General features: G+C 35.7%; 1 protein-coding gene across 1 annotated transcript in view; it reads right to left on the bottom strand.

The window, feature by feature from the left end:
• Nucleotides 1–1,604: 1,604 nt before the first annotated feature.
• Nucleotides 1,605–22,691, bottom strand: part of LOC101895663 (uncharacterized) — a 203,674-nt gene continuing 182,587 nt past the window's right edge. The window contains exons 8-11 of the mRNA XM_059120134.1: nt 19,821–20,272; nt 13,461–13,545; nt 9,179–9,556; nt 1,605–1,912 (exon numbers count right to left, since the gene is read on the bottom strand). Coding sequence (XP_058976117.1) covers nt 1,803–1,912; nt 9,179–9,556; nt 13,461–13,545; nt 19,821–20,272 — 1,025 coding nt within the window. The 3' untranslated portion in view covers nt 1,605–1,802. The remainder of the gene's footprint in view (nt 1,913–9,178; nt 9,557–13,460; nt 13,546–19,820; nt 20,273–22,691) is intronic.

The raw sequence follows: 22,691 nt of genomic DNA, 5'->3' as shown, positions 1-22,691 counted from the left end.
CTCCTAAGAGGTCGTGTATAAATATGAACACTTTTTTCCGGTAATTTATGGATAGCTGATCTTAAGGCGGTTTTATTTGGATACAATGCCATTTGAGGGGTCTTCAGAAGATAGAATGTAATTTCGTTAGAAGACCATCAGGGGGTCTGTAATAAATAACAAACCATCAGAATGACTGGTTATTTTCCAAAAGGCCGTTGAACCCTTTAAAAACATCGGGATGACTATAAGTGATTTTCATAAGGCCTTATTTTCATAGGAGAATTCTAGAAGTCTTCCACAAATCGAAAAAAATCGCTAAAATCAATTCTGGTAGTAAAAAGCAAGTCCAATTTTACTGGGTTTCAAATAGAACTGACAAAAATGTATATAATTTTATTATGGTCATCAAATCCCGCGATTCAATTCAGACAAGAAAACTGTCTGAGGGACCGTAAAGAACGAGGATTTTTTTCATATATTTCTTGTCCTTGAGAAACATTTTTCACCAATCGTCGTAACAAATATTGAAATTGGTATAGTTTGAGGCAACTTCGGATGGAAAATAACGATCTGTAGGACCTAGGGCCGTCCAGGTGTATCAGAAAAAAAAAATCGGAAGCAGCGGTGGATTATGATCTGTAGATTCTTTTCTTTTAAATACCTTTCATTGAATCGGTATTTTGTAGGAATCTCGAATATTATTCAAGGTTGCCCTTTATCTGCAAAGAATTTTTTAACGCACCATTTTAAAAAATCTTAGTTAGACGTCACTTATTTCAAAAAAATTGACATACTTAAAATGTCAAAAATCAAATTTGAGAAACCATATAAAAAAAATCCTACATTCTATACTACATCACTTTACAAGCAAATATTATCGTAATAATTATTATTATTCCTTTTTTGGCTGTAGCACAGTGTTATTAACATTTTGTCCCATGTCATTGTTGCTTACATAACTAAATACACATACAAGTTATTATCAAATACAATTACAAACATGTATGTGTGTATATTTATATGTGTAACTAAGTATTATTTTTTATATATCATATATAAATTCTGTGCTTGTATTGATGATATTTTTTATACATGGTATTAATGAATGAGTTTTATTATCATTTTAAGTAATTGTTTTTCATTTAAAGACAAAATAATAATAATGGCGTTTTATATAAAGAAAAGGAAGAACAAGTAAACAATAGTTAAAAGATATACAGGAATTTTAACAAGTTCGATATTTCATTATAAATCGGAAATATATGTATATTTCGTTTTAATATTAAGATTGTGAAAATTCCATCAGACATTGAAAATGTTCTTCAAATAAATCGAAAAAAAATTCTTCAAAGAGTGTTTCCTTTTTCTAAACACTTCGAATTAAGGGCAAAGCTCTTTGCTTCTCCTGCACACTCAATTTTTTTTTTTTTCAAGGACATGTTCAGTGTCTGACTTCAAAGTACATACATTTTATAAAAAAAAAAAACAAATCTCAAATAAAAATTAATGCAATTTTTTTCACATCAAAGTTCATAGACGCAATAGTTTCAAATATTACACTAAACATATATAGGCTTTTGTTTTTTTTTATTTTTCTTCGAAAAAAAAATCAAAAAGTAATTTTTTTTATGGTTAAACTTAAATATTAAAAAATTATCAACTAAGTGTTTTTTATTATTAATTATTATTAGACACTTCTGTCTAATGTACGTCATTAATTGCTCTCTCTCTCTCTCTCTCTCTCTTTCATTTACTTTTACACAGAGTAGAGCAGTTGAGTTGGAGCTGGAGCAATTGCTGTTTCGCCGCGTTCCAACTATTCAATCCCATTCACCGATATACAAACTGCGTGGTGTTGGTATGTAGCCCCTTGTGGGCAAAGGCAATCGTCCATAAATGTGATTGTAGGGAGAATCAACAAGATCGGCATCTATATAAACAAGAAAGTAGCATTATGTTAATAATTTTTGTATTTTTGAACAAATTAATTTTAAAAATGTGATGTAAAAAAATATTAATAAAAACGTCCAAATTGTCCAAAAAAATCACTATTTAAAATATAACAAAAAAAAATGACAAATTCCATTTATATACAAAATCAATGGATCGCAGATGTATGTGTGTATATTACAAAAGGGGGATACTGAAGTGTAAAAAAATTAGGATAAGTGATTATGTAGAACATTACAATGCTTGAGAATCTAGGCCCTCTTTATTTGAGCTCAAATGTGTAAATATCCCTCGTCATCCCCGAACTTTAAAGAAAGTTAATAAGCTTAAAGTTGTCTATATACAAACAGAAGCTATTCACATTACGAAGACCTCCTAAAGGTTTTATATGTACCGAAGTTTTTTTAACTCTTAAAGAAGTTAACTTGATACTTCTTCTATTATCTCAGGACCTTCCAACCGAGTCGTGCCCATGGGAGACCTAAAGGAACCCTTCATTAAAAAAAGATTTTAATTTTATACAAAGAAGATAAGGAAGGTATTTTTTCCATAAATTGCTTGTAGATGACCTTTTTCATACTAAACATTTTCAGGATCCCATTTTTGAGAGATTTTCTATAAATAGAGATCCTCTAGGATATCTTCTACAAATATAAAATCTTAATTAAACATCTAAAAGGTATCCTAAAAATTGAAGATTCCCAAAAAGTTTTATATAGACAGATGATTTGCAGGAGACGATTAATAAATTGAAGGCTTCAGTAGTTTTTATACCCTCCACCATACATTGTATGGAGGGTGTATTAAGTTCGACATTGCGTTTGTAAATCATCGACATAATAATTTTAGACCCAACAAAGTATATATATTCTTGATCAGCGTAAAATTCTAAGACGATTTAGTCCTGTCCTTCCGTCCGTCTGTTGTAATCACACTACAATCAAAACAAATTAAGATAGGAAGTTAAATTTTTGCACAAATCTGTATTTTGTCTGCAGGCAGGTCAAGTTCGAAGATGGGCTATATCGGTCCACGATATCGTATAGCCCCCATATAACGGTACCCCCCATATTCGGTATTTTGATGATTTTAGCCACATTTTTCAATTGAATTGTCTGAAAAATCCCTACAAGGAGTTCCTTGTGGGTACTTTACCCCTTGAAAGAGAATTGCCTATATAGGTCCACGATATCGTATATTCCCATAGAATGGCACCTTTCTTTATTCGGCATTTTGATAATTTTAGCCACATTTTTCAACGGAATTGTCTGAAAATCGACACAGAAAATTCCTTGTGAGTACTTTATCCCCTGCAGGAGATTAATCTTTATAAGTCGTATTGGGCCCTTAATACCAAATACCATTTCGGTATTTTAATGTTTTTAGCCACATTTTTTCAACGGAATTTTCTAAAATTCTACACTAGGAGTTCTTTGTGAGTACTTAACCCCCAGAAAAAGAATTGTCTATATAGATCCACAATATCGTATATCCCCCATATGTCGGCATCTTCCGATATTCGATATTTTTAAGATTTTAACAGAATTTTTAATGGATTTTATTTTTTTTTTTGAAAAATTCTTAATTCGTTCCAAATGGTGGAGGGTACTCAAAGTTCGGTCTGGCCGAACTTACTGCTTTTTTACATGTTCTATGTTAAGAGGTCATCTGTAAATAAATGACCTCAAGAAGTTTTATATGAAAAGAAAATTTCCAAGAGGTTTTTTATATATAAAAAGTCTTCGAATGTCCCTCAATCGATGATGTATTTTATCGATGGTACCCTTCCGAAATTTCTTTAAAATATAGAAAATCACCAAAGGAATTCCATGGACCTTAAGAAGTAGAAAAACTTTAAAATGTTTTTCATGGGACATCAGGGGTTTGTCTTAAGAGGCCTTCTAAAAATAGACGTTTTTGACAAATTGGAGAGCCCTAGAGGTTCTTTTCATAAATGGAGGTCTTCTATACACAAAAGTCGCTTTGACGTTATTCCATAAATATAAGACCATCAGTAGGTCTCCTCTAAATATGGGAACCAGGATTTTTTTTACAAAATGAAGACACTCGCATGGTCTTTAATTAATAGAAGACCCTTAAGAGGAAATATAAGATCATACGAAGATTTTTACGAATAGAAGACTCTGTATAGGTCTTCAAAATATAACAGGCCTCTAGAGGTCTTCAACAAATAGAAGACTAGAAGGTTCTCTGTTCCAAAAACGTTTTTGACAAATTGGAGAGCCCTAGAGGTTCTTTTTATAAATGGAGGTCTTCTATACACAAAAGTCGCTTTGACGTTATTCCATAAATATAAGACCATCAGTAGGTCTCCTCTAAATATGGAAACCAGGATTTTTTTTTACAAAATTAAGACATTCGCATAGTCTTTAATTAATAGAAGACCTTTAAGAGGAAAAATAAGATCACACGAAGATTTTTACGAATAGAAGACCCTGTATAGAGGTCTTCAAAATATAACAGGCTTCTAGAGGCCTTCTAAAAATAGAAGACATTAAGGAGATTCTCTGTTCCAAGAACGTTTTTGGCAAATTGGAGAGCCCTAGAGGTTCTTTTTATAAATGGAGGTCTTCTATACACAAAAGTCGCTTTGACGTTATTCCATAAATATAAGACCATCAGTAGGTCTCCTCTAAATATGGAAACCAGGATTTTTTTTACAAAATTAAGACATTCGCATAGTCTTTAATTAATAGAAGACCTTTAAGAGGAAAAATAAGATCATACGAAGATTTTTACGAATAGAAGATCCTCTATAGGTCTTCAAAATATAATAGGCTACTAGAGGTCTTCAACAAATAGAACACTCTTAGGAAGACCATTATAAATAAAGGACACTGAAGAGGTCCTCTATCCAAAGCTTTGCAGCCCCAAAAAGGAAATGATCTAATATTTAAAGGTTACCTTAAGGAGATACTTTACTCATTGAGGCCTTAAGAAGCCTTTTTACTCATAGATACCTTAAGGAGATACTTTACTCATTGAGGCCTTAAGAAGGCCTTTTACTCATTGAGGACTTTTAGAAGGTCTTCTACGCAACGGGAGCTCTTCCATATCGTAAATACCTATCACAAATCTGCTGTATTTAGAAGAACGTCAGAAGATCTTCTACTCATGGAAGAACGTTGATAGGTATTTTATTCATAGGAGAGCCTGAGAAAATTTTCTCCGCACAGGAGAGTCCCAAAAACTTTTCAAATCATAGAAGATCTTCAGTAGGCCTTCTACTCATAAAATACCATCAGAAGGACTTTTAGTCGTGAAAGACCTAATAAAAGTCTTTTTAAAAAATTTCCAACTTACAGAAGACATCATGAGAGATTTTACAAAGAAGACCTACAGACCAACAGGAGGTATCTTATTCATATAATACCTATAGGATGTTCTCTAATCATAGAACACGTTTAGGAGGATCTTAATTCATTGAAAATATTTAGAAATATTCATCGTAGAGAACAGATTCAGAACGCCTGTATAGCTTTTCATGGAAAGGATACTTTCTGGAGGTCTTCTACTCCCAAATAAGAATTTGAAGGCTTCATTATACTCATTTTAAATAAAAAAGAAGACCTTTTGAAGATCTTTTTCACATCGAAGACCTTGTGAGGGTCTACTACGCATAGAATGCCTTCTGGAGGTAATTTTCACATTAGAGACCTTTTTGAGGTCCTTTTCATACAGAAGTCATCCAGTTCTCTTCAGTAGGTCTCTTTTTCGTACAGGAGACCTTCTGGAAATCTACTACACATAGAATACTTTTTTCTTTCTTTTTTTCTTCTTCACTAAAGAGACCTTTTGTAGGTCCTCCTATTTCAAGAGGTATTTCACAAAAAATACAGTCTTGAAGCCCTCTTCACTTACAAGTCCTTTCCTAGGTACTCTCCATATAGATTACTCTTTACACTTTGGCGATGTACTCTTAACGATCTTCGGATCATGGAAGCTTCCATGTGGCCTCTTGAACATAGTAGACTTTTTTGCGGAGTTTCATGGCTTCTTACAGAAAATTCTGAAGTTTTTCTGTTCCTTAAATATTTTGGGCATATTTACATTAGAATTTTTTAAAATTTGTAATATTTACAAATATGTTGTGTAATTTCTGAATTTTTCAAATATGGTACAGTTTCGAAATTCCTAATTCTTATATTTACACATCAGCACATCGATCTGTGAATTATATGATGAGACTTTGTACAATTTTGAAATTTGTCATTATGAGTTTGTTTGTCTGTTTTTTTTTTCAGTACCAACAAAAAATTAATATATACATGGGAATTCCGAACAACATGTGGTAAGGATGGTAGGTTTGTACAAATTTGGGGGAGGGTGGTCATGAAATTAGTCCAAAACCGTAACGTAATACAAAACAACCGTAAATCCTGGGGGGGGGGGGGGGGGGGAAATATACAATGATCATGGTTGTTGGGTTGTTGGGGTTGGAGGCGTTTGAGGTCATATGGAGTCCAGGGGGTCATGATAGAGGTGAACAGTGGAAATTAGGGGAAATTTACAGTTTATGAAAAAAAGAAAAAGTAAAGCATCATAAAAAACATATTTACAGCAGTTTTTGTTTTTTTTTTTTCTGTGACTAACCCCTACGAACTCTCAACATTTTCCCAATAACAACAACATAACCTCAAAATTTAAATAAAAACCAATTAAAACAGAATCCGTTAAGAAAAAAGTAATAGTGGGGGGAAATTGAAGGCAAACCTATTGGGGGCATTTCGATTGGTTTTTTTCTGAGGGGGAGACTTGGTCGTTCATTGTGGCGGCTAATAATCGAGGATTTGTATTTTTTTCAAACTCAAGCTACGTTGTTTGCGGGGCTTCAGATAACCATAAATTGACTCCAAATCGCTTATGTCCACACGACTAGAAGAGCGGCTGGCACGTCCCGAATGTTGTTGTGGTGGTTGTTGTTGCTGTTGTTGTTGGTCAGGGCCAAGCTTTTGCAAGGAGCTTTCATATTGGTTTTTGTCTTGTCCTTTATTTTGGTCCTTCGCCTTGGGGGTTTCCAAGACATTTGCTTTATTGTTGCTGTTATTGTTTTTATTCAAATCGCTTTTATTTTTAAAATTATTTAAAATCGTTTCAGTTTTGCTCACAACATTGTTATTCAAATCGAACTGTTTCGTTGACTGATTGTTTGTTTTGCCTGGACTTAGCAGACTTTTCAAATTCATGCGTTTGGCTCCACGCCACATTGGTGCTGGCACCAGGGGCTTAATTGTGTCCCGACTGAATGGCGGTGCCTCCTGTTGTTGCTGGGTACTCAAATTAAGTTGCGAGTTAAATTTCTTGGCATTCTTTAGGCCCTGTCCCATGTCACCATGTATTTTTACGCGATCATAGATATTGGTGGTGGATGGTGCCTTGACTATCCTCTGACGTCCTCCATACATATACAGGGAGCCCTCCTCATTGGGTTCTTCGAAAAAGCTCTCAATGGATTGGGATTTGCCACGCATTTGCAGGAGATTTGAAGATTTCTGGTTTTGACCTTGATTTGGAGGTGGTATGGGGGTGTTATTGTCCTTGGATATTTTCCGTTTTGGTGTGGGAGAGCGAATCTGCCTCAAACGGGCCCTATCAACATAGCTGGGCTCGCCATGATTATGTGATTGTCGCCTCTCCTTGGATGGTGACTGCTGGCGATATTTATGCCGGGCCGCATGATCATTGAATTTATAACCCCTACCCCGCGGAGCCTCCAGCTGTTTCTTATAGTCCATTTGGGAGAGATTAAACTCATCCATATCCTCAAAATCATTATTCAAATCAAAGGCACTGCTATAGTCATAGTGGGTCTTGGGCTTCATATAGCCACTATATTCATATGTCTCCTCCGATTGCGAGAGATCTTCCCGCCCTAGTAGAGAGACATCACTGTCACTGCACCACTTGACTACACCACGAGTTTGGGAGCTATGCAAAGATCGTTCCTTGGCTGCCGCTCCGCTGAGGAGCTGATGTTGACGCAACTGCTGTTGACTGAGACTCCTCACCGGACGCTTGGGAGGGGGTACTCCAAAGAGTGGAGCCAGTGTGTAGCAGCTGACACAGTTACAATTGTTATCGATTTGGGTACTGGACCTGCGAGTTGGCCTCGACTGGTGATGGGAACGTCTGCGGCGCTCCATCTCCAGATCATCGCTATTGAAATACAAATCATGAGCTTTATAATAGAATTCCCCTGGCGTGGAACGGGCATGGGGTGTTTGACCCTGGCTTCCATGGCGGCCACACATATGTGAAGAGCTGCCATGCGTGGACCGATGATGATGGTGATGGTCACGATGATGCTGCGACACCGAGGCCGAGGCCGATGCCGACGACGACGAAATGTGATTAATGTGATGAGAAGCTCTTGGCTGGTGGTAATGCTGATAATAGTTGCCACCTGTTTTATTTTGGGCCATGGCTTTGTGATTGTAATGCTGTGAATGTGTGGGTGTAAAATTTACATTTCTTGTCTGTCCATAAATATTGTCCGCCAAAGAGTCATTATTGGTCGAAGGCCCAGAGGAGCCCATGAAATTTGTCATTACATTATGTCCATGTCCCGTCTGATGTTGTTGTTGTGATGCTAATGTTGTTGTTGTTGTTGGCAACAAATTATTACTATTACTATTATTAGGCATAGCATTGGCAATAGAAGAAGGAGAAGCGGCAGAAGTAGAAGAGGAAATTAAAGAACCAGAAGATAATGGCGGTAGAACAGAGGCAGCACTAGTGGCTGCATTGGAAATATGGGTCAGAGACTGAATGTTATGATGCTGGTGATGCTGTTGTTGGTTTTGGTGGTATTGGTGCTCATTACTGAAAGGTGCAAAATAATTATAAAAATTTGCCGGACCCATTGCTGGGCCAGCACTGGGATGATAGAACATTCCAGCTATTGCTGCAGTCGCTGTTGCCGCATTCCCATTGGTCGTGTGGGTCAGGGGCAGTCCTAAAATCTGTTGTTGCTGTTGTTGGTGTGTCTCTGTACTATTGGTATTACCACTAATAAATGTCGTCGTTGCTGTCGCTGTCAAGGCGGCTGCAGCAGCTGCAGCGGCAGCCGCAGCAGCGGTTGGTGCCGCCGCCGAGGCCGCTGCAGCCGTGGTCGTTGTCGCAGTCGTTGCTGTTGCAGCTGTAGCTGCAGTATGATGATGGTGTTGTTGTTGTTGTTGCGGTTGTTGCTGATGATGTTGATGAAATTGTTGTTGGTTATAAATACCTATGCCACTTTCATAGCTGCGCGTGTGCCACATTTGTTGCGCATGCGCGTGTGCATGTGCATGATGATGCATTGGGTGTGAGTGCTGTTGTTGTTGCTGCTGCTGCTGTTGCTGGGCAACAGCCTGTGCTGCAGCCACGGCCATCATTTGCTGTTGCTGTATGTGATGTGGGTGCATGTGTGGCGGTGCCGGAGCATGCATGGCCGGATGCATGGGCATCATGATTGAAGTCTTCTTTTGATTGTTGGTCAACGTGTTCATCGAATTTGGAGCCGAAATAACGCCATTGCGATGCTGCTCATGTTCTTTGGCCGATTTTGAGGAGGATTTCACAAAGTTGGGAACGCGTGCACGCAGACCGCAATAGTAGGGATCATCTGGAAAAAGAGACAAAGAAAAAAATGAAACTTGTGAGAAAATGCAGAAATATCAATAAAATTGGGAAAATAAAAATTTAAATGCTATCAAAAGATATGTTGTCTGATAGGAGTATAACCAGGAACCCATCATTACTCATGGATCTTAAGAACAAAAAAGTAGTAGTCCTTGATTTTTAGGAATATTTTTTTGAAAGACTAGGATATTTTATAATCTTTGGATTTTATAAGTAAATTTCCATTAAAGGCTATCAAGGACGTATTTGAAATTTGTATAATACAGGGTGAGATAAAAAAAACTGCAACAAAGTCAAACGCAATAATTTTTATTTTTTTTTTAATTTGATTGAATGAAAGCAACAAATGTCGGAAATTTTAGAATAAGTTTAGATTTGTTCGAACTAGTCACCATTGGCACGAATTATGGCCTTCAAACGGCTAATGAAAGCGTCACACACTGCCCGAATGTTCCTCTGCAGCCTTTTGGCCCATTCTCGGCGAAGCGCTTGCTTGAGGTGATCGCCACTTTGGTATTTTTAGTGCCAACCTTGCTTTCCAAAATACTCCAGATACAATGGTCAATCGTATTGGTATCCGGAGATTTTGGTGGCCATTGTGCGCTGGAAATGAAGCGAGAAACCTCCTTTTGTAACCATTCTTGGGTGGCGCGTCCTGTTGGAATGTCCAATGTCTGCGGCCAAAATGTTTGCGTACCCAAGGCTTTAATACACCATCCAGAATATTTTCGAGACAATATTCGACATTTATTCTGACAAACGGCTGTTATGGCGGCCCACACCATCACCATGGCCAGCGCTTGAGTTCTGGTGGCCAACCGAAGGTGCACATTTTCAGCTGACCTCTTTGGCAAGTTAAGGCGATCAGTTTGTTTGTTTACAAACTGCTGGACAACGAAGGTCTTCTCATCGAAGAAAACTATTTTCTTTCTGTTGAGGTGTAAGTTCTTGTAATATCTTGGAATATCAATGGCTTTACTCCGAGCTCATTTTTCAATATTTTCCGAATGGAATATTGAGATATGTTCAGCTCACGAGCCGTTTTTCGGCCACTGCGACGCCGGTTTCGATCCAGTCGCTTCGTTACTTTTCAAACCATTTCTGCTGATGTTGCTGTTTTCTTCCGTACACTTCCTTGACGTCGGGCTACGCTATCAGTATCACGGTGACGAGCGATGGTACGAGACACAAAAGATTTATTCACATTTAATTGCTGAAGTGCTGTAACGATAGCCACTTGTGGTTTTCCAGCCAAATATAAAGAATTCCGTCACGAAAATGGAAAATTCTCAGCAAAATGCTTTTGTACGCTTGTAAACAATATAATGAGCTGTCACTGGAATAATTTTAATAGCTCTCGGACGAGTGGCCTAGAAATGATTACAGTTTAAAGTTGGTTGAAGTTTTTTCATCTCAGCCTGTACGTACTTTGCTAGGTCTAAAATTATTTTTTCGATGAGTTACACAGAACGGAATGACGAACTTAATATACTCTATGTGCTATGTATGGTAGAGTGTATAGAAAATGGGATACTCTCCGGGGTTATCATTTTTGATTGTTTTGAATAATTCCTTTAAAGTATCTCTAATCGACTTTACAAAAATATTCTTTAAAGGCGAAATGAAGCTATAATTTAGGAATATTTTTAAGAATTAAACGGGCTATATTCCTGGATAATAGGAATAGGGTTTGGATTTTTATACCCTACAACACTATGTATTGGGGGTATTATAAGTTTGATTGGGCCAAAAATTATGTAACACCTCGAAATATTGGTTTCCCACGTAGGAAAGTATATATGGATCTTTCTGTCCCGCCGAACTGAGTCGATCTAGCTATGTATGTCCGTCCGTCCGTCTGTCCATGTTAATTTGTAATCACTCTACAGGTCGCAATTATGACTCGATCCTCACAAAATTGAAAATGAAGGTGGGGTTAGAGTCAGAATAAAACCTTATTGTTTTTGGAGTTGATTGCAAAATATTCAGGGGTTGAAATGGACCAAAAATTTTTCCTGATTTTGCAGTGGCTCTATAGGTCACAATTATGAACCGATCGACGCGGAAATTTACATGGAGTTAGAGTTTAGGACTGGGCTGAAGCTCATCAATTTGGGCGGCATTCGGACAGTATTTAGCGGGTAAAATAGACCCTAACTTTTATGTAAGAAAATAGAAAAATTTCCACTAAACCGCTAATATTTCTAACCCTTGCTAAATCACAAATATATTAAAGGATCACTTCTGAGCATTAAGTGATGCTGATAGCCAAGAAATCGGATATTTATAGCAAAATAGAAATAATATATATGTAAAAAAAATTCCCAAATTCCCTGGGTCAAAAAGGTAAGATGTTACCTAAGGGTAACATCTGGGCAGGGCTCTTTGACTTTATTTTAAAAACGAAACCTTCTAAAACGAATTTGGATATAAGGAGAATTCAAAAATATTGTAGTGTTGTAGGGTATCACATGGTCGGCCCCGCACGACTATAGCCTTGGCTTACTTGTTTAGAATTATTTTGAAGGAATATCCTTCTTCGTGGATTTTTAAGGTGAATTTGTAAATATAACAATTACGAATCTTTTAATAAATAATTTTAGGCCTTCGGTTACGTAAACAACCGAATATAAAATATTATTTGTGTTACAAAAAATAAAATATTTTTTTTTTAAATTAGACTCTTCAAGAAACCCAATATCTGAAGACCTACAAATGAGCCAAATGCATTTTCTGAAAATAAATCTTAAATTTTATGGCCATTCGGCGGAGATGTGGACCAATAAATAACAACAACGAAACAAAAATCAAATAAACAAAATACAAATCTGCACAAAATCAAATCGACATGGCGCACACATATTTCACTGTATCGAATGACATTTTATTTGAAAAAAAAATATTGAATGGTGGTGTTGATGTTTTGAAATGAATATTACAATCGTTTTATGTTGTTATTAAATCAATGCCATTCACTTTGCATATCATGGACAATGGAGAAGCACACCCTCTCTTTGGCTTTGATGTGGGCTATCAGATGGCGGCAGGCAGCCACCAAAACATAATGGCCCAAAAAGAGTGGTGTTTTTTGCAATTGCACTGCAATGAACCCAAGGATCGTATGACGAGCTTAGAAAAAAAAAACAAACCATGGTTTTAGCCAACTATTGTTTTGCTTGACTGACTAACCCAATGCCGCTGCAACGACTACCACAACTACGGCTGCTAATCAGCAATGGTCAGCACAAGTATGTCGGCGAAATATACAAATCTAAATTTTGTAATCTTAAACCATGATTAGTTGTTTTTTTTTTCTTTTTCTTTAAAGTTTGATCCATAAATAAATCCATAAAATGCACGAATATTACATTTATTATGAATATTAAAGCGCTTGAAATCAAACATAATCTTGAGTTTTTTATGAAATCGAAATTTTCTATGGCTTTGTGTGGTTCATAACCAAATGTAATATATATAATGCCTTTTTTCTGGTGGCCCAATAAATCATCCACTAAAATGTAAAAAAAAAAACTTTTCATTTATCCACCTCCTCATGCCAAAATCGAAGACATTGTAACCGAACTCAAACTAGACAATTGCTTAATAAATAGTCCAAACCAACAAAAAGACATTCTGTCTTACTTCGGTTTCCAGCAATTGTGTAAGACTTGCCGAATATTCCTTCGATGGTATTTTTTTCCAAATATGCTAATACATATTTTCATATTGTATTTTTTGAATTTTGGTTTTTGGGTTGGGTTATGGTTATGAATGTATTACAACACAGCCGCCTACATTGGTTCCTGGCATTTCAAATTTTTAAAGCAATTCCCAGGCAGCCGTGTTTTTCGTGTGGCTGCATCTGTATGGCCATAGCCTAGACTTACCATATTTCTTATTGTCTTTGCCTTTATCGGATTTGCCACGTGACAATTTAATACGTGTATCCACTTCGATGTCATCGTAGTCGGGCTGAAATAAAAATGAAATACAATTGATTATTACATATGTATTACATAAATGTTAAAAATAATTAGAGATATTAATTGTGGTGTGGGGATTTGGGTTATGAAATAAACTGAAGACAAAATTTTAATATACGAAATTAATTAAGGTTAATTTCGGAATATTTCCGAAAAAGAAGTCGTTTTGAAACTTGGAAGATGTGGGTATAAAAAAATGCTGAACAAGAAGGTGTCGCAGAGCAAGCGGCCGATTTTCCTTAGTTTTTTTTAAAAAACCAATCAATCAATGTCTATGTATTGTTGATTTAATTGTTTAACAATTAGCTTTACTAACAATTTTAGACAAAATTCTTAAAAAAAATGAAAAACGTAATTTAATTCTCAATTAAGCAATCTCTTTATATTATTTTGCACACCTCTTGTATAATACCATTAAGGAAAGATCAAAAGTCGAATATATAATATCCTACACCAATATGTGGATTTAGTAGAGCTCCCGTAAAAAAATTTATATTGGAAATTTCATTCCAACTATGAACCAAATAACATTGCTGTATAGTACATAATATGACTTCGATAATTATATTAAACAAGTAAAAAAGCAGTAAGTTCGGCAGGGCCGAAATTTGAATACCCTCCACCATTTGGAACTAATTTGGCAATTCTCAAAAACAGTAAAATCCGTTAAAATCTTTAAAATACCGAATGTAGCTGTTACATTAGGGTCTATACAACGACATGGACCTACATAGGTAACTTTTGTCTTAAACCATTACAATATTCAAATGCGAAACTTAACAAAAAAGATCGGTGAATAATGTAGCTAAAATCATGAAAATACCGAATATCGGGAGGTACCGTTATATGAGGGCTATACGAAGACGTGGACCTGCACATATAATTTTCTGTCCAAATTTCTGTTCCAAATTTGAAACAATTCCGATGAATATGGTCGCAAAAATAATGAAATACCGAATATAGGGTGGGCCACGTTTCAATACCAAAAGTCCTGCAGACATAATATACATTTGAGTAAAATTTTATCAATCTACTTCAATGCGTTCGGAAGCTAGAGTGATTTCCAAAGACGGAAGGACATTTTATGCTGATCAAGAATATATATACTTTGTGGGGTTTAAAATGTATATTTCGAGGTGTTACAAACGGAACGGACTTAATATATCCTCCATACTATGGTGGAGGGTATTAAAATTTTTATTAGAGCAATAGATATACCGGACCTACTTTCACCAAATGGTAAAATTCAGTTGAGTATGAAAAAAATCTATTCAATTTAAAATATGTTGAACAATAACAGTAAAATCGGATGAAGATGTATATCGAAGCTATATAAAAATCTGAACCGATCTTGATAAAATTTGGCAGAGGTATTTTCGAGCTGTATCTGATGCCTGGTAAAAAATATCATTGTTGTGGAGTGCATATTACTCATGTGGAGGACTTGATCACCAAATCGGATGAAGCATATATATGGGAGCTATGGCTATATCTGAAGCGATTTTCGTCAAAATTTGAAACACTTGCTTTTGGGCTGAATACCTTGGGAAGTGTCAAAATTCAGTCCATTTTGGCTGATATTAACCAATTTAGTGCACAAAAAACATGAAATCGTATAAATTTATATAGGGGAGCTATATCCATATTTGAACCGATCTTGACAACATTTTTAAAATGTATTTCTGAGCTGTGTTTGATACCAAAAATTATTAAAGTGGAGTGCATGTGAGGGACTTATAACCCTAAATTGGATGAAACATATACATGGGGGCTGCAGCTATATCTGAACTGATTTTCACGAAATTTGATGTTCTTGCTTCTAGGCTGAAATCGGTTGGATGTGCCAAAGGTCAGGTCATTTAGACCAATATTGGCCATTTGCTGTACAATTAAACCGAAATCGTTTATATATATGGGAGTTATATCTAAATTTGTGGAAAAGTTCATCTTAATCGGGTTATAACTGCGACCTGCAGTTTGTTCCCAGAAATACATGGACACGTGGACGAACATTCATAAATCTACTCAGAAAGCGATTCTATGAAGATCCTCGAACATAACTGTAGGTCCTACCTTCTCCATGTTACAAAAAAATGCACAAAGACATAATACCCTTACCACTATATGATTTAGTTCTTTAGTAGTTCTGAGGCAGTTATGATGGTTCTTTATTATTATTTCGGATTACAGTATAAATCTAGACTGTGTATGCCCCCAAAAATGATAAATCTTAAAAATCACCGAATTTTCGAGTATGTTCAGACCATATATAATAAAGACTTTTTGTTTGAAGTGAAATCAATCTTTAGATGGAATATTTTCGAAGGACCATCAGGACTATAGCTCCACTCAGTAGCTTCCAGATAATTACTACCCAAATAAAAATGAAATAGAAATAAAAATTCGACAAAGAGCGGTATATAGTTGTACTGCTCGATGTTCTGTATTTGAAACACCCTAGCCGTATATTCCGAATATCCACCCTTTGTCTATGTAAAAACCTATAAAAAATATTGGTTCAAACAATTTGTTTGATTGTACTGTGGAATGTTAGTCAATGACAGCAAATTATTGAATAAAAGACAACAGAAAACACTTGTCTCACTAACAGAAATAGCTATAAATAATACGAAATTAAACTTCAGCTGATTGCAAAGCAAAAAAAAAAAAATGAGAATACATGAAACTAAGCACTGAAACTGGTAACACCATATTTACTGAAATAATATATCGATATTCGATAATGGTCATACCGTGCTAGAAACACTAACTAGGCAACGTTATTAACGCTTGCAATATAACAAACTATTTCAATATTGCAATTAAAAAAATTTACAGAAATACTACAAAAGCAACTTCAATCACTTTGATTGTGTGCGTGTTTTTTTTTTTGCAATTTTAATATAGGGGTGTTTACCCATAAATCTCAAGGCACTTCGACTAAGGTGGCGCAGGGGATCGCAAAAGGGGAGGAACATTTACAAATAGCTTAACACGGCACCTCTGTATGGGGCCCAAACAAAATAACGTATTTGAAAGAAATCATAACATGTAATGTTTAATCGCGTGTAATTAATATGCAAAGAATGCAGAATTCTTTTGTTGAGTTTTTTAGTTTTGTTTCAATAGTTGTTTCAACACTGACATACATGCCTGCTCGTGAATGCTTGTTTTTCGCAGCTCAGAAGTTGAAGTAAAAAAGTGTAATAAATTTTGTTACGATTTCATATGCCAACGGTTACACCCCATCGGAGGCCCCCATTTGCCCCTTTGATTTCATAATGGCAAAATACCAAAGCAAGGTAACCAAGAAAAACCACAGAACAGCAAAGCAATTGGAAGAAAAAGAAAAAAGCGAGAAAACAACTTCCATGGTATTTTTATAGAAGTTCAGTGCTTGTTGCTTAAGTCTTTTGTTCTGCTGGTGCAAAATTATTGGTGCATTGTAAGATGCTGCTGCTGCTAAGTGGCTAAAAAAACTATGAGAACAACATATGACATTTTGTGATTATGACTTTGTTAAGAACACCATTTCTCAAGTAAACCATTTCCATTGAAACAAGTTTAGTGATATCTCAAACATTTTAAATTTTCTAACTCCAAAATTGTCTGGCACTATTAGTACCTTTTAGTACTTTCGGTACCCATTTAATCCATATTTCCAAAATGGCATTAGTTTTTTACTCTTACACAAGGACAGTGGTATATATTCCAAAATTCAGTATATCAGCTCTGTTTATTTGGCAAAAGCCGTGGTACAAAATTTGGTACTTTTTAGTACATTCCGTACCCTTGTAGTTTCTATTTCGGAAAGACTTGTCTTATCTCATTTCACATTTAAAATCAACAAATTCTAGCTTTCAATGTTCAACCAAATATGCAGCACTGTATTTAATACGGTTTAGTACTTTCAGTACCCATTCAATTACATTTTTTTTTTTTTTTAATATTTTCCATATTCTAGCTTTGTCTCGTTGTCTCATGAAATGTAAGGCAGTTAGTACATTTTCGTACTTTTAGTACATGTTCAGTTCGAATTTCCATTAATCAGATCGTATACCAATGTTGTCCCTTGTTCCAAATGTACCTTTTAGTACCTTTTAGAGTTTAGTAGTTCAAATTTCCTTGAGTGCACCGGTATTTTGTCCATACACACCCAAAACTTCACATATGTCAAATTTCAAGGTTCACTCTCTTGGGAGTTCATCAGAGAGTTTATATTTTAGTTGAGGTGAGCACTGTCTCCATTCTTTCACTCTTACTCTAATTCCAATACAAATTATAAAATGGAGATTTTCGCTACTAATATGTATCTAATATTTAATGACTTTTTATGTAGGTAGCCTTCGGCCCAGGCTTGATTTCATTTTTGTGTATTGTTTCGGAATTTGTTCAATCGTATGACCACTTATTAGATAGACTTTTCTGTAAGCCATCCTTTGATACCCATTTGTACATATCAAAACCGGATAGTACCCGAAATTTGTATCCTAAATTTCCAGTCGGATAACCGGGTATCTCTCCCACAAATAAATTACTTTGTCGTAATAAAATTAAAACCAACTACTTGTGATCAATTCGAGCATATGTCCGTTTTTTTTTTTTTTTTTTTTTTTTGTAACCCCTACCGGATAATACCCGAATGTATCCGAAATTTGTAGTAAGATAACCTTATAATTCTCCCACGAAAAAATACTTTGTCGTAATAAAGTTAAAATAACTAACACTGCTCAATTCGAACATATGTCCGGTTTTTCGTAACCCCCACCTGGATAATACCCGAAATTTGTGTCCGAAACTACAAGTTGGATAACCGGGTATCCGAACATTTCACCCATGAAAAATAACTTTGTCGTAATCAATCAATAATAGCTAACTGTGATCCATTCGAGCATATGTCCGGTTTTTGTAACCCCTGCCGAATAATACCCGAAATTTGTATCAGAAATTCTAGTATTTCCCACGACAAAACTGAAAAGTTAAGAATAACCTTTTGTGGGGAAATGCCCGGATACCCGGTTATCCGACTTGATCACAGGTCAATTCGAACATATGTCCTGTTTTTGTAATCCCTAGCGGATAATACCCCAAATTTGTATCCGAAACTACAAGTCGGATATCCGGGTATCCAGGTATTTCAGCACAAAAAGTTACTTTGTCGTAATCAGGTTAGAAATAACTACCTGTGATCAATTCGAGCATATGTCCGGTCTTATTTGTAACCCCTACCGAAAAATACCCGAAATTTGTCCGGATAACCGGGTATTTCCACCACAAATAAGATACAAGTTAAAAATAACTACTTGTGATAAATTCGAGCATATGCCCGATTCTTTTGTAAGCCCTACCGAATAATATCCGAAATTTTTAATCGGTTTATTTTATTATATCCGAAATAACCGGTTTATTACCCAAGAAAACATTACTTTATCGTAATCGTGTTAAAAATAACTACCAGTGATCAATTCAAGCATATGTCCGGTATTTTTTGTAACCCTTACCGGACCCTTAAAAAATACTTTGTCGTAATCAGGTTAAAATAGCAACCTGTTATCAATTCTCCTCAATTTTCAAAATTCTGGATTTCAAAAGATCTCCAAAAATTAATTTTCAAAACTCGAAACTCTGATATTTGACATTTTTTCGAAAAATAATTCTGAGTCTGATTTTAAACTAAGAAATCCTGAGAAAAGCCCTCAGAAAACAAAACATACATGAAAAACTTCCTTTTCCAAATTTCTGGGATTAGAACCATATTTTTGTCGCTGATACATTTGGAATTGAGATATCTTTTAGAATTTTGAAAGATTTACCACAGACGATGATAGTGAAATTCTATCGTAGGTTTAAGTAAAACTTGACACTTTTATAGATGTTTTACATATCTCCCTGAAGATGCAATGTAACCCATTGCGAAATATCGGATTTAAATAAAGGAAAATAAACCCAGACCTAAAGCTCAAATAAATATTTATTTATTGAAATTACATTGGAAAAGGTCGATTAAAAAACAAACTTGAATTATACTGATCTCCAAAAATAATTTTTAAAATCTAAATTTCAGACTTTTGCATTTTTCCGAAATATTGAAGTGGAAAAGCCTAATTTTGATTTCATATTTATGCTGGAAAATAACTAAAAACCAATATTCTTAATTTTGAAACCAAATGTAAATCAATCATTATTTTTTTTTAAATATTTTCAAATCAATCTTATGTTTTTATTTTTAATTTAGAAGAAACCATTCAATTTTATTTCACTCACCTTCGGTATATCATGCGCTGTCCCGTATATACTGTCTCTTGGCGGCAATTTTGGCGGTTTTTCACTACGCTTCAGAGCCATTTGTTGTGCCTGTTGTTGTTGTTGCATCAGCAATTGTTCTCTGGCGGCTGGGCCATGGCCATTGAGGCCGGCTGCCATAACACTGCCATTATTCAACAGCAGATTTCCATTGCCAACGCCATTGCCGTTTGTCATAGATTGTGATTGCGATAGTTGTTGTTGCTGTTGCGCTTGCGTCTGTAGCTGCTGCTGTTCGCGTCCGTGCATTTGCAATTGGCCATTATGAGCGGACATCATGCTACCCAGGCCACTAGCACCGAAACCAGAGCTACCCGAACTGCCGCCACTGCCATTGCCAGCAACGCTGTAAGGATCCTCATCGGGTATGGGTATTCTAGGACGATTTTTGATATCAACCAAAGGTCGTTGAACTGCAGAATAGAATAGAAGGAAGAAAAAAGCTTTACTTAAAACAAAGAAACACACACACGCACACTGAAAATAAATCAATTACATCTTTTTGTGATTGTCATTTTTGGATGGGCTGGACGCATGCGTAGCCAAGTAGGCATTCAAAATTGCGTTACTCCTATGTTACGCTGCGATTCGTTACCATTTCAATGTTTTATTGCCGCCCCATAAGGTCTCCTCAAAGGTTTCTAGTTCAAACAACGAGCAACCTGGCCTTTTGACTACTTGGCAGAAGTTGTTGTTGTTGCTTATTTTCTTGTTGTTGTCATTCTATTTGCTCGCTTTCAATTATTCATTGAAATATGATTGCGGCCTAAGCTTTAAATGCAAATTTTTCACTTCTTTATGGCCCTTTGCGATTATTGACACAACAATTGGCGGCCGGAATTCAAAGACTCAGCCAAGCCAGCCATCCAGCAATTGCAAAATGTTACAATTCATGTTCAAACGCAAAATGACATTTGAAAATGAAAGCTGTTGCAGGTATATTATTATTTGTGGCATGGCTCTTGCTTTGCATTGCGTTTCTTTTTTTGTATCACAGCACGGGTCGCTTTGGCAAAGATTGAATCTTTGAAGATGAAGTATGGAAATTGGGATTTGGTATTTGGAGGATATCTAGTATGCAAAATATCAAAAAATTCAGAATGATTCAGAACTTTTTACAAAGTTAGAGAGACCACGGTTCAAATTGCGCGGGATAAAATAACATCTAGAAATACCAAGAGCCGAATTAACTACACCTTGTGTTTTATAACAATTTATCACTGGACTAATTTTACCAACATATTTTAAGGCCACTGACAAGCCCTACACTGCGGTGAAAGTTCCTAAACTAAAGCCCATAAAATTTTGGGACGGCATAGAAAATATTTACATTCACCTAAAAATATGCTTTAAAATTCCTAAAATTTATATTTTTGAAGTGGGTGTTTTATTTGACCATTGATTAAATATATGTTTCTGAACTACTCAGAGGTAATCTTAAACCCCAATTTAATCCCTTTTAAATGAACTAAATGCAAAAGACGAATTTTACAAAGTTTCACCTAGGTTGGAAAATAAGAGCGAACTTTACTTTGTTTCAAAAATATCAGGACGGATAAGTATAAATAGTTCATTATTACAACAACTTAAAACTTAGTAAGTTCGGTCAGGCCGAACTTTGAATACCCACCACCACTTGGTAGGAATTGCGAAATATTCAAAAAAAAAAAAAAAAAAAAGATATGAATAAAAAATGAACTCCGTTAAAAATTCTGTTAGATTCAGTTATACTGGGTTCTACATGGGCCATTAGAGTATTCAAATACAAAACTTGAAAAATCGTCAAAATACCGAATATAGGGGAGGTACCGTTATATGGGGCCTATATGAAGAAGTGGGCCTATATGAAGAAGTGGACCTGCATAGACAATTTTCTATCACAGGTTGTAGCACCCGTTACGAACTATTAATACCAAATTTGGTACAATTCCGGTGAATAATGTGACTAAAATCATCAAAATACCGAATATCGGGAGGTACCATTTTATGGGGGCTATATCAAAACGTGAACCGGCACAGACAATTTGCTATCTTAGGCTGTAGTATCCATTACGAAATTCAATTCCGGTGAAAAATGTCGCTAAAATGATCAAAATACCGAATATCGGGAGGTACCGTCATATGGGGTCTCTACGAAGAGGTGGACCTGCATAGACAATTTTCTGTCTCAGGCTGTAATTTCCATTACGTACATCAAGTACCAAATTTCAAAAAAATTCCTGTAAATAATATCGCTAAAATCATCAAAATACCGAATATCGGGAGGTACCATTATATGAGGGCTACACCAAAACGTGAACCTGCATGGACAATTTTCTGTCACTGGTTGTAATACTCGTTACGAACTATTAATACCAAATTTGAAACATTTCCGGTTAATAATGTCGTAAAAATCAACAAAATACCGAAAATAGAGAGGTACCATGATATGGGGGCTACACGAAGACGTGGACCTGTACCGACAATTTTTGTCATAGGCTGTAGTACCCATTACGAACTTCAAATGACAAATTTGAAACATTTCCGGTGAATAATGTCGCTTAAATGACCAAAATACCGAAAATAGGGAGGTACCATTATATGGGGACTATACCAAAACGTGGACTAACTTGGTCCATTTTCAATACCAAGAGTCCTGCAGACATAATATAAATTTGAGTAAAATTTTATCAACTTCACTTCGTTCGGAAGCTAGAGTGATTTAAACAGACGAACGGACATTGCTAAATCGACATAGAAATTTATGCTGATCAAGAATATATACTTTGTGGGGTATAAAATGAATATTTCGAGGTGTTACAAACGGAATGACGAACTTAATACACCCTCCGT

The sequence above is a fragment of the Musca domestica genome, unplaced genomic scaffold (assembly GCF_030504385.1).
Source record: "Musca domestica strain aabys unplaced genomic scaffold, Musca_domestica.polishedcontigs.V.1.1 16, whole genome shotgun sequence".
Taxonomy (NCBI): domain Eukaryota; kingdom Metazoa; phylum Arthropoda; class Insecta; order Diptera; family Muscidae; genus Musca; species Musca domestica.
The sequence above is the reverse complement of the archived record's forward strand: the minus strand, read 5'-3'. Positions and strand labels throughout refer to the sequence as shown.